This window comes from Malania oleifera, chromosome 1 (assembly GCF_029873635.1).
Source record: "Malania oleifera isolate guangnan ecotype guangnan chromosome 1, ASM2987363v1, whole genome shotgun sequence".
Taxonomy (NCBI): domain Eukaryota; kingdom Viridiplantae; phylum Streptophyta; class Magnoliopsida; order Santalales; family Ximeniaceae; genus Malania; species Malania oleifera.
The window spans coordinates 87448676-87461126 of NC_080417.1; the positions used below are offsets into that span (position 1 = coordinate 87448676).

The 12451-nt window shown below is 38.6% G+C and overlaps 1 protein-coding gene across 1 annotated transcript in view; it reads right to left on the reverse strand.

Moving 5' to 3' along the window:
• Nucleotides 1–1291: 1291 nt before the first annotated feature.
• The window catches only part of LOC131147024 (GDSL esterase/lipase 7-like), a 28152-nt gene continuing 16992 nt past the window's right edge, over nucleotides 1292–12451 (reverse strand). Inside the window, exons 5-6 of the mRNA XM_058096909.1 lie at nucleotides 2383–2506; nucleotides 1292–1397 (exon numbers count right to left, since the gene is read on the reverse strand). Coding sequence (XP_057952892.1) covers nucleotides 1292–1397; nucleotides 2383–2506 — 230 coding nt within the window. The remainder of the gene's footprint in view (nucleotides 1398–2382; nucleotides 2507–12451) is intronic.

The window sequence follows — 12451 nt, forward strand, 5'->3', positions numbered from 1 at the left end:
TTTATCTTAAAAATTTGTGAAAATATTAATTATGTTCAGTTTTTCCAAAACAACTTTGCATAAATATTTTTTACTGCTTATCACCACTACTACCTCTACTATTACTCATAAAGATTCAAGTTGTCCAACACACGGAACAAAATCCAGAAACTATACAGAAGCCATGCATGTTGTGCACAGTCATTTTAAACCCCTCTCCCCCCAAAAAAAGAAATTTATCCAAGCCATTCAACAGAAGAACATGGAGTTGCACACATTTTCTTGTAATTTTGGCAACTGGGGGACAGGAACTGCCCCTGCAGTTGTCATCCCACCATGGCTAGAAGATATTTCGAATGCTTCCTTAAACTTCATGAATTGTCCCACCTGAGTGACTGCCAAATGAGCATAGCATATCATGAGTTGACAAAATCAGACGTTTTTACAGGGGAAAAGTTTGGAAATAAGTTGGATGTGTTAGACTACTATTCCATCTCTAAATTGTTATCAAACATAAATTAGGATAAAAATCTTTCCTGAGTTGACAAAAATAGACGGTTTAATGCAAAAAGCCAACAAATAAAAGGTGCCCAAATCATATCAAAATAATTCAATTATCATTAAAAGCACATTTGCTAACCATTTGTAAATTGGACGTTTTCCCACAAAACCTGCACCTGATAGGTTCAAATAGATCATTTATAAGAAGTTGAAAGCACACGAGAACCTATATCCACTACCAGCATGCAATACACATCAACTGCATCAGCCATACATGAGGCATTCTAGACTCGCACGATTTAACATGAAACTTAATTTGTGATCATAATACCTTATAATCAATCAAAGGAGCCACTAGCATCATCTTGTCCAGATCGGCGCATTTTTTCCTCTAACCGCATGATCCTATCCCTCATGGCTTGCATCTGGGCTCGAAAGCTGGAGACCTCCGATCTCAATTTCGCGTTCTCCATAGCGATCATCTGCATCTGTCGATCCATCTCCTGCTTATCACACTCGGCTTCTCGATGCTGTCGTTCCATCTCTGCACGAGCCACCGCACCCATGGATCATGATGTTATTGGGGCGATGTAACTACTTCCAAGACCTTTCACCCAGCACCCCGCTCGTTGCCCAAGCACCTAGGAAGTGATCTCGAAATCAGTCATGTGCGGACTCCCCTCTGAAACAGGTGCATCCCTCAGCTCGACCATCCGTGCCTAATTTCAATCATGAAAATGATAAAAAGGAATACGTAAGACTACAAATTTGATGTTTTGAATAAAGTAATAAACTAGATCTTTTGCTTCACTTACATGTCGGTCCTGCGCATCCTCGCACCACTCCCCCGATCGTCATTGGTGTGTTCTCTGATATAGATCCGGCAGCAGCTCCTATGCGCCAGTCTCGAGATCACGCTACATTATCATATAAGTCATCATTAGTATTATATCATGTAATGGTAAGATAATTTTATATATTGTAATTACCTGGCGATGATTTACGAATAGCCTCGATCCACCGCAATGTGTCATAGGGAGTTTGCTGCGGTTCGCAGCATTTGTTTCACATATGGCCTACAAGGAAGATGTAATAACGACATATTAGCGACATCATTGTGAAAAATTAGTGATTATAATACAAAAACATCACCTGATAGCACGGGTCGCAAAAATGGCTACACACCACGTCCCAATCTTCTTGGGATATCTTATCGTATGGTCACGCTTCTGCTTCATCTCCCATCGCTCGAAAATGGGAGCGCATTTTAAAGCGATAGTTCTTAAATTTATTACACAATTGGACGTCGACCGCCCTCTTCACATGGTCATCCTCGAGGATGTCCATATCAAAGTCCTCCTGCATATATAGGTAATACAATTACAATGTTAGACAGTTGTTAATTGGCTAGTATATTAAAAGTAAAAAAAATATTTAAATTAAAAACAACTATATAGGGTTAGGGAACTTACCGAAATACGCATATAAAGAACCATGCCCTGCTCTCGAGTCACCTGTGGCCGGTTGAATGTGGTGACTGGAGCATACTGTCGGCATATAATGTCGTGCTCCCTCATCCATGCGATGCACCAATTGTTTAGTGGGGCAGTGTATCCTGGAGGAAAGTGGATCCGATCCACTGTTTAGTCCTTTCCAGGTGCTTCTTCAGCGATATGTTCTTTGCTGCACCACGACCTGACCTGACCGTGGACGTAGATGTTGAAAGTAGAGTTAATTTAAGAACAACATTATAATCATACACGTAAATAACTATCATCAACAATTGACATGTATATAACTTTCGTATCCATACCAACACTGCTCATGACGGTCGGCAACTCACCCTGCATGTCAGTCGCATAAGTGGCATCCATGTCTGGCCGAGGTTCCGATGGCTCAGACAATGGTGCTGCCACATCAGGACCGACGGGGTTTGCCAATCTGGAGGAGGATGTCGGGTCATCCTCATGCGATGTACCCATCTGCCTGAAAGGATTTCTCCAATGTCGACTGTCTGGTGCCATATCTGCAAATTAATAAACAAGCAAATATAAGAAGTACGAATATTAGATGGATGCAGCATACATCTATTTTTAAGTTATTTACACATATCAGATACATAGTGACAAAAATAACATGCTTACCCCCCTATACGTCCTCAATATCGGTATCATCCTCACTTTCTAAAGTGTCTTCCTCTTCACTACAATACTCGACCCCTTTTTCATCTTCCCCATCAGTTTCTTCATCGTCGATGAAGTGAACGTCAACAGAAGGTTCAATTGTAATGTCAATAGTCCCTATGTGTTCTACCCTGGCACCATCCCTATGCAATGGTATAGGATCGGTGCCTTCTTTGACAACATCTGCAAAAGATTGCGCTGCTGCATGGATAGATGGCTCATCTTCTTGGAATGTAGTCTCACCGGCACTCATCTCACTATTTGCAACTTCTGCAATTGTGTACAAACTTTGGGGAGGAATCTTTTGGGCCATATGCCATTCACCCTTCAATTTGGTGTCTTTAAGGTAAAACACTTGTTTTGTCTGTGTCGCAAGCACGAAAGGGTCATTTTGATACCAGGTCTTGTTAAAATTGACACTAGTGAAGTAGGCATCGGTGTTTATCCTAGTCTTTTTATTTCCGATGTCCCACCAGGTACACTTGAATAGGTGGACGACTCGATTTGCTCCATAGCTAAGCTCTATAATGTCATTCAACACACCAAAGTAGTCAATTTTTTCATCTCCTTCTGTGCCTAGCACCGCAACCCCATAATTTTGGGTTCTTCTATGCAATTCATTTAGAACTAATTTTAGGGCTATTGTAAAGATACCTATAGAATTTGGGATAGGATATTAAATGCCTAGCTTCCTAAATTTTGATATATTGTCGAATTGTCATCAAGTGATGGGTGTATAATTCTAAAATAATCAATATGCTCAGATAAGCTTACAAGATTTGAATCCCAAATCTTGCATGGCTCCACTTGATGTTTTTTTTTTTTTTTTCATCTTACCGAAATGAATTTCATCATGTATTGATTGGTATCGCCTTTAAACTTTTCGTGAATGCTATAAGTTCTAATTTTGTCCTCTTCTTAGAAGGTTAGTTGCCCTTTGCAATCTTCTTAGTTCATCTATGTTTACCTGAAGGGTGCTGCCCAAAAAGAAAAAAAAAAAAAAAAAGAGTGATGAATTCATATTAATTATCCTTAAAATAAAAAATAAAAAATGAAATTAGTTTTGCACAAATAAACAAGTCGTAAATATTTGTCAATCTATACCAACTTGAAGTTCTGATTTTTATTTAAATCTATATGAATTTATATAAAAATAATTAATAGTTATCTTAAAATTAATTTGAATTTAAGTAAATTTAAATTTGATAATTTTTTTTGAAAAAAGAAATTATATTTCAAAACAAGAACATTAGGATTAGGATTTAAATTTGTCTAAATATAAACCGTACTCAATATTCATTTTTATTTTGTCGAAAGACATCGTTACATGCTTGTGTTGAATGCCAACTACATGGCTAATATATTGTGAATAACATGCTGGTAGTGGATTTAGGTTGTTGCATGCTTGAAATATTTTATTTTGTGAAAACAACCATGTTTCAGGTATAGGTTTATGCTGCCGAAATTTTGTTAAACTTTTTCCAATAAAAAACCATGTACAAAAATAATTATGATAAAATGAATGTTAAAATATTTTTGAAATGATGAGTGAAAGTTAAACGAAAATTTATTTCATTAAGTCCTAAATTTGCATCGATTGACATACATGACATATCATTTGCTTTTAACTATGGATAAGCATTATCATTCGTCCACCACTAGGGATATTCTATTTTGGGAATGAGTTAAAGTGTCTACGTGCGTGGTTTGATGCATGCAACTTTATATATTCATACGTACGTCATTCACATTCATTTCAGTTATTCGTTTATGATTAAAAATTATTGTATGACGCACTCTCTATGTTTTTCTTCCTAATTGTATTGAGTGTCAGCTCTCCATTACGCTCTCCATTTCTATACTATTTTTTTTTTATGATTCTTAATTTGTAGGGTTCGCGACTGTCATAACATCAACACGATGTCATGCATGCGCTATAGTTGTCGGATGCAACTTTTGATTATTTCTTTGTAATTTTTATTGTTATTTGAACAAATTAAATTTTTATGTTTTAATTTGAATTTTTATAATGTATGAGTATTTGAATTTTGAATTTTTTTAAATTTTTTTTGTTATCTAAAAAGAAGTAATTTTTTTATTTTAATTGAATTTGCATTTGAATTCGAAATTTTGAATAATTTAAGAATTTTGTAGTAATTATGATTTCAGGTTATGTATGCAAAAATGTAATTACAGATTTTTACAACAATTAATGATTAAAAAAATTAGTATTGAATTTCTTTTTAAATTTTTTAATTATTAGTGAAGAATTCAAATTCGTCACTAATAGTATGTTATTAGTGCAAATTCGTCACTAATAGTACAGTATTAGTGAAAGATTCAAAATCGTCACTAATAGTAGAGTATTAGTTATGGTTTTGAAATTTTTCACTAATATCCTACTATTAGTGATGAATTTGAATCCTTCACTAATACTGTACTATTAGTAACGAATTTATAATTCGTCACTAATACCCTACTATTAGTGACGAATTTGAGCAAAGTTGATGTAGAATTTATAGTGACGGTATTAGGGTTTTAGTGACGGTTATAATTCGTCACTAATACTATATTATTAGTGACGAATTTCAAATTCGTTACTAATAGTTTGTAGTAACCGCGGATATAGCAACTAGTTTAAAACCGTCACTAATACTTACAAATTCGTCACTAATACCCTGGTTTTTTTAGTGTCCGCACACTATAATCATTCTCATTTGTCAAATGGTTTCAACCTAAGCCTTTTTTTAGAGTTGTTGAGAGGTCATTGAGTGTGATTTTATGAAATTGTTTCATGAGTTTCAGACTAATGTGGTGATTCCCAAAAGTATCTCAACTTTAATCACTTTGGTTTCAAAGAAAGACCACTCTGTTAATGTTAGTCATGTCCATCCTATTAATTTGATTATGAGCATTTATAATATCATTGCAAAGGTCCTCACCAAGAGGATTAAGATGGGGATAAGGGATACTATTTCTTGTTCCTAAGCAACTTTTTGTGGGGTTAGATGTATTTTGGATGTCGTTCTTGGCTAATGAGGTTGTGGAGGATGTTTGGAGTAGGAAAGGTAGTTTTTTAGTTGGACTTTGAGAAGGCCTATGACAGGGTTCATCTTTTTTGGATTAGGTCTTTGATAGGAAGGGATTTGGAGCTAATTGGCATTGTTGGATTAGGGGGTTGTCTTTCTCTTGCATTTTTTTTTTTTTGTGTGCGTGTGTTTTTTTTTTGTAATTATTAAGGGTCATCCTAAGGCTTGGCTTTCTGCTTCTATGTAAGGCAAGTTTCTTTAATCTTAGTAGCTGATGTGTTGTTTAGGATCCTTGACATGGCCATTCAAAGGGGTTTGGGCCATGGTGTTGCTGTTGGTACGGATGAATGTAGTTGTTTCTCATTTGCAGTTTGTTGATGATGCCAGTTTGTTCTTGTAGTTTGTTAAGTACTGTTAAAGGTTAAGAAAACATTGAAATTTAACAAATTTTCAACAGCATGTCGTCTGTAAATAGAACATTTCCCAAACCTACAAGTCTCAAAAGGTTGCAATTCACAAGATTTTTTGCATCATACAAATGTCATTTAGATTAAGACATGCAACAACCTAAAAGTATCTACCAGCAGGTAATACACATCACTGCATCAACCATATAGGTGGCTTTCCAATCAAGGATGCAGTCCTAATGTCCACTACCAGCATGCAGTTCACAACATATATCAATCCAAGCATGCTGTTCAAAAATTAAATCATCTATTAAACTGAAACAATAAGAAAAAATTAAATCCCTAGGTTAGACAAAAAGAACTTTGGAACTTAAAACACAATATCACACAAAGACAAAGCACAGTATAGAACGGCAACAATGGAGAAACAAAATATATATAACAATATATACAACAAATTTTAGGCTCATTAAGAAAAATAATGCATATGCAATTAAAATATTTACCAATTGTGAGCACCCCAAAAGAAAATAAAAGGAAACATGAATGGTGAAACTTCTTCTAGTCAACCATTTCATTTGCCAAGGATGAATGTCTTTCACAAAAGAATAGCATAAGAACTTACCCTCAACGTGATTATTAGTGTGATTTGAATCTGAATCTAAACTTCCCTCAGGAAGACAGTGTACCAGTTCTCTAGAGATCACGATTTTCAAACAATATTACCAAAGATCAATAATTAGTGAATATTCCTAAATAAGGATTCATAAATTATCTAGGAATTTAACCATAACTAAACTAATAATTTAGCATGCATTGATTAGTGTGTCCATCCATATTGCTATCAAAATGCTAACGGGGGAAAAAAAATCATCAGTCATGCCAGAAGACTGAAATTAATTTAGACACGATAACTAAAGAGCAGTAAAAAAGTTAACTATGCACCTTTCAATTGTCACTTCTATCTCACAACATCAAAATTAATTAAGTTAACTGAAAATTATTTCTTTTAGAGCCAGCAAGGGTTTAATAAAAGATAATTTTTTATATCCAACTAGCACCATTTAAGAATTATCTAATGGCATAATTGTCATCGGCTAAAAACACTATTAGTGACGAATCCTCTAAACCATCACTAATACCCTATCATTAGTGACGAACTTTTGAAACCGTCACTAATATTGTTAACTAAATTATTTTTATATCTTTTAAATAAAAATGCTATTAGTGACGAATCTTCCAAACTGTCACTAATACCCTATTATTAGTGACAAAATTTTGAAACCATCACTATTATTGTTAACTAAATTATTTATATATTTTTTAAATACAAACACTATTAGTGATGAATCCTCTAAACTATCACCAATACCCTATTATTAGTAACGAATTTTACAAACCTTCACTAATAATAGACTTGTTATAAGAACCCAAACCGTGATAACTGGGTCTAAATGAATAAGAGAGGGGCAAATTGAGAATTTGGCATATTTCATTGATGAAGCCATATTTCGTCGATGAAGCCTTTGTTGTTCTCGTTGATGAAATTCAGAGAAATCGAGGAGTCTCGGAAAAACCAGTGATCTCAGATTCGTCGACGAGGTCACTGATTCATCGATGAAGGCAGTGGAAGATTCGTCGACGAGAACACCATTTCGTCGAAGAGTTGGGCCGGGTCAAAGCGCTATAAATAGAAAATTTCATTACTTCCTCACTAAGAAACTTCAATCCTATCTCTCTCTCTCTCTCTCTTTAGAACTCTCTCTACACTCCTTCCCTCTATATTTCTTCACCGATCGTTGATGGAATCGGAAATCTGAAGCTACCACGAGGATCATGGAAGGATTTCTACAATTTCTACAGATTGGAATCTCGTTTCGAAGATTTTTGGGTTTTGGCGTAAAATCGAGGTAAGGCTCGATTTTCATTTCTGATCCTGTATTTTTGTAGGTAATAGTGTTGTGAGCATATTTTGTACTATGATTTGTAAGTTTTGGAACCTGGTTCACTATTTTGGGGCCTTGGAGTTCAGGATTGTTATTCGGGGAAGAGGTAAGGGGAACTATGTTTATATTGGTTATTTTTTAAATCGGACTCGGTGGAACTGTGGTTCATGGTCTTGTGTGTGTTTTGGCTACTCATTTGGGGGGATTTTACGGGAAAAACTATGGGCTTTTCATTATTACAATTTTGGGAAAAGCGGATGATGGGCTGCATCCCAGGTTTTGTTGAAAACCGTGGGTATATGTTGATTTATACTGTGATATTGGGATGGTCGTGCCTTGACTTGTTTAAACTATATTTGTTTGAAAAACCATGATTTAGATTACCAAATGGGTGTGGTTTGTTTGGTTATATGAGCATGCATGTGTGTGTGATATGTTGAAATGCTAGTAGGAACGCGATTCTGAAATTATTCCAGGTACTAAAAGTGTTTGGCTCTATATCCGAGGGCGTGTGTTATCGCGTGCCATGTGGGCAAGAGTGTCCGACTCTATATCTGAGGGGGTGTGTTATCACTTGCCATGTGGGCAAGAGTGTCCAGTTCTATATCCGAGGGCGTGAGCCTATTTTGGCAGATCAGGCCGAAGGATGTGGATCCACCAGTTAGGGCCGGTACGATGCCATGGGATTCAAGGACTAGCCATGTGCCGGTGGCGCTATGTTCACTGGTTGGCTACGGGCCAACACCATATGTCACGGGCCAGCTTCGAGCTGAAGGGTGTGACAACACCGTAATTACTGATCATGTGTATATGTATATATGCATGTATGCACTATGGAAATTAGTACTGAAATGCATTTAACTGCGTTTATGTTGTATCATGATAACAATCAAATACCACACACCGATATAACCTATGTTCTTCCTTATTGAGAGGTGTCTTACCCCTGCTGTACGTATATTTTTACAGGTCCTCAAGTAACCAGAACTAGCATCCTGGTGTAGGGAGCGTAGTGGCCGGTGTACTGCCTTTAGTTCTTGGGTAAGTATGAGGACTGTATTTTTGTTGGGTTGCTATTTTGAGATGTGTTTGGGCACCCGTTTGTACGTTTTTTATAGAGCCATGTTCTGCTCTTGTATAGACTCTTGTATGGTACTGCATATGTTGTTGTAGAATGACCTTTTTCCGCTCTGTATGTGATTGTATTTGGATGTGTTTAGGGTGCCTGGGAACCCCACGGGGTCGGATCCTCATCCATTGTACTGTATCTTTAGATGTTTTATCGGATACAAGGATAGGATAGATTACATTCTCACCCTCGGGTCCTATTTTTGGGTTCAAGGCGTGATAGCTTGGTATTAGAACTAACTAGGTTACTAGATCTTGTAGACTTGGTTAGGCTTAGTTATGAGTACATACCAGAGTATAAGATGTGGATATGGGTAGAGTTGGTTGAGGGTTGTTCGGTTGCTAGAACGGGATTTGTCGACTGTATTCTGTGTTTTTTTCCTGGGCCAACGATTCCAGTAAAAGTAGAGCAAATCATTGATGACTTTTGTGTCGGTATGATAGGACAAACCTAGGCCTGGCAGGAAATAGTTTACACGATTAGTGTAGATCATGGTGTTAATTCTATGTGTCGTAGGGATGCTGATAGATTCCCTTTCTACGGCAGAATGGATCCCAAGGATAATGACCTGGGAGTGGTTCTGAGGAGATTACGAGTGATGAGTCTCCTTATGTGCCTCGAGGTTGACGAGGCAGATGTTACGGGAGATCGGGCAGAGTGTGAGGAGATACGAGCGCTCTCCTACTGCTGTGGGGTGCACCATTGAGAGGTTCACATGCATGCATCCTCCAACGTTCTTTGGAGGACCTGACCTGACGATAGCAGAGGATTGGGTGGAGAAGATTGAGAGGATCTTGGAGGTCTTGCACTACACGGATAGTCAGCGAGTCCTTTATGCCACCTTCCAGCTGTCTAGGAAGGCGGATCGTTGGTGGACTGCGGTGAGTCTGCTGGAGAAGCAGAGAGCCGGTCCTGAGGAGATGACGCGGAGCTGTTTCAAGGAGGTGTTCTTCAACAGATACTTCCCGGCTTCCATACGTGATGCAAAGACAAATGAGTTTTCAGAACTGACTTAAGGGAGTTTGACGGTGTAGGGGTATGCGGCTCAATACATAGAGCTGTCCCGCTTTGCACCACGTATGATCTTGAGTGAGTATGAGAAGATTCAGAGGTTTGAGAAGGGTTTGAGGAAGGATATCCATAAACTAGTGGGTATGCTTCATATCCGTGAGTTCTCGGTGTTGGTGGATAAAGCCACGGTGATTAAGACCGGTATCCGAGAGGACGAGGTGGATCAAGAATCGAGGAAGAAGACAGTACCTTCTGGTTCTCATACAGGATCTCGTCAAAGATCGTGGAAGAAGAGGAGAAAGGGCTTGGGTTACAACCAGAATACCGAGCACCAGGACTCTCAAGGGAGCCAGACTGGTGGTCGTTGTACCAAATGTCATAGGTGGCACGAGGGTGAGTGCTGGTTGTTTGGGGGTAACTGCTACAACTGTGGTCGGTCAGGCCACATGTCTCATGATTATTATGCACCAAAGCGAGATGTGCCTGCATTCAGTGGGAACCGAGGGAGCAATCAGATACCTCAGGGAACCGCTCAGACTAATACAACTCTGGCCATAGTATACTCTCTTATTCTAGTGGATGCTGAGTATGCAGGTAACGTGGTGAAAGGTACCTTATTATTGCTTTCGAATAAAGCTTATGTTTTTTTTTATTTAGGTGCGACCCATTCTTTTGTATCTATGAATTTTATGGGACGGTGTGGGGTTGAGACCCGAGACATGAATGAGGTGTTATCTGTTACTACGCCATCTGGGAGTGTGTCTTTCTGTAGGAAGATGTTGGTAGACTACCTAGTGGAAATTCAGGAGAAGCTGCTACTGGCGAATCTTGTGGTATACGACATGTCGGGGTTTGATGTCATTCTGGGGATGGATTGGTTGTCCTCCAGTTATGCTGTGATCGACTTTCATAGGAAGATGGTAGTTTTCAGACCTCTTAGGGAGCACGAGTTCAAATTCGTGGGATCATGTGTGCGTCCAGCGCCACAGATTTTGTCGACATTATAAGTGAGGAGACTACTCTAGGACAGATGTCAAGGGTACCTAGCTTGTATGAAGGAACCATCATGGGATAAGTTGAGACTCGAGGACATTCGGGTAGCCAACGAGTTCCCGGAGGTGTTTCCAGATGATTTACCCGGTTTACCTCCAGATCGTGAGGTGGAGTTTATGATAGAGTTGTTGCTTGGTAAGGCACCGATCTCTAAAGCTCCGTACCGGATGGTTCCAGCAGAACTTTGGGAGTTGAAGGAGCAGTTGTAGGAATTGCTGGACAGGGGATTCATTCGATCTAGTGTTTCACCCCAGGGAGCTCTAGTACTGTTTGTGAAGAAGAAGGATAGGTTGATGCGAATGTGCATTGATTACCGTGAGATTAACAAGGTAACTGTGAAAAATCACTATCCTTTACCTCGTATAGATGATATTTTTGACCAGTTGTAGGAGACGCGGGTCTTTTCGAAGATCAACTTGCGGTCAGGATATTATCAGGTAAGGGTTAGAGCGGAGGATGTAGCGAAGAATGCTTTCCAAACCAGATATGGCCACTATGAGTTCTTAGTCACGCCTTTTGGGGTCACGAATGCTCTGATGGTGTTCATGGATCTGATGAACAGGGTTTTTCATGAGTACCTAGATCAGTTCGTAGTGGTATTTATTGATGACATACTGGTATACTCGAGGAGTACGGAAGAGCATGTGGAACATTTGAGGTTAGTGTTACAGATTTTGCGGGAGAAGAAGTTGTATGCTAAATTGAAGAAGTGTGAATTCTGGTTGAGTCAGATTGCGTTCTTAGGCCATGTGGTTTTCGAGGATGGTATATCAGTTGATCCTAACAAGATTAAAGCTGTGGTCGATTGGGTAAGGCTAAAGAATGTGCAGCAGGTTTGGAGTTTTCTAGGACTGGTGGGTTACTATCGTCGCTTCTTAGAGGGTTTCTTTAAACTGTCTAGACCTCTGACACGATTGACCATGAAAGGAGTGCAGTTTGAATCGACCAATGATTGCGAGCAGTGCTTTCAGGAGTTGAAGCACAGGCTGGTTACTGCTCCAGTGTTGACCATTCCTTCGAGGGATGGTGGGTTTGTGATTTATAGCAACGTGTCTCTGAAAGGTTTGGGATGTGTGATTATGTAGTAGGGTAAGGTGGTGGCTTATGCCTCTCGACAACTGAAAGAGTACGAGAAGAATTACCTTACGCATGATTTGAAATTGGCTGCTGTGGTTTATGCATTGAAGATCTGGCGACACTATTTGTATGGTGT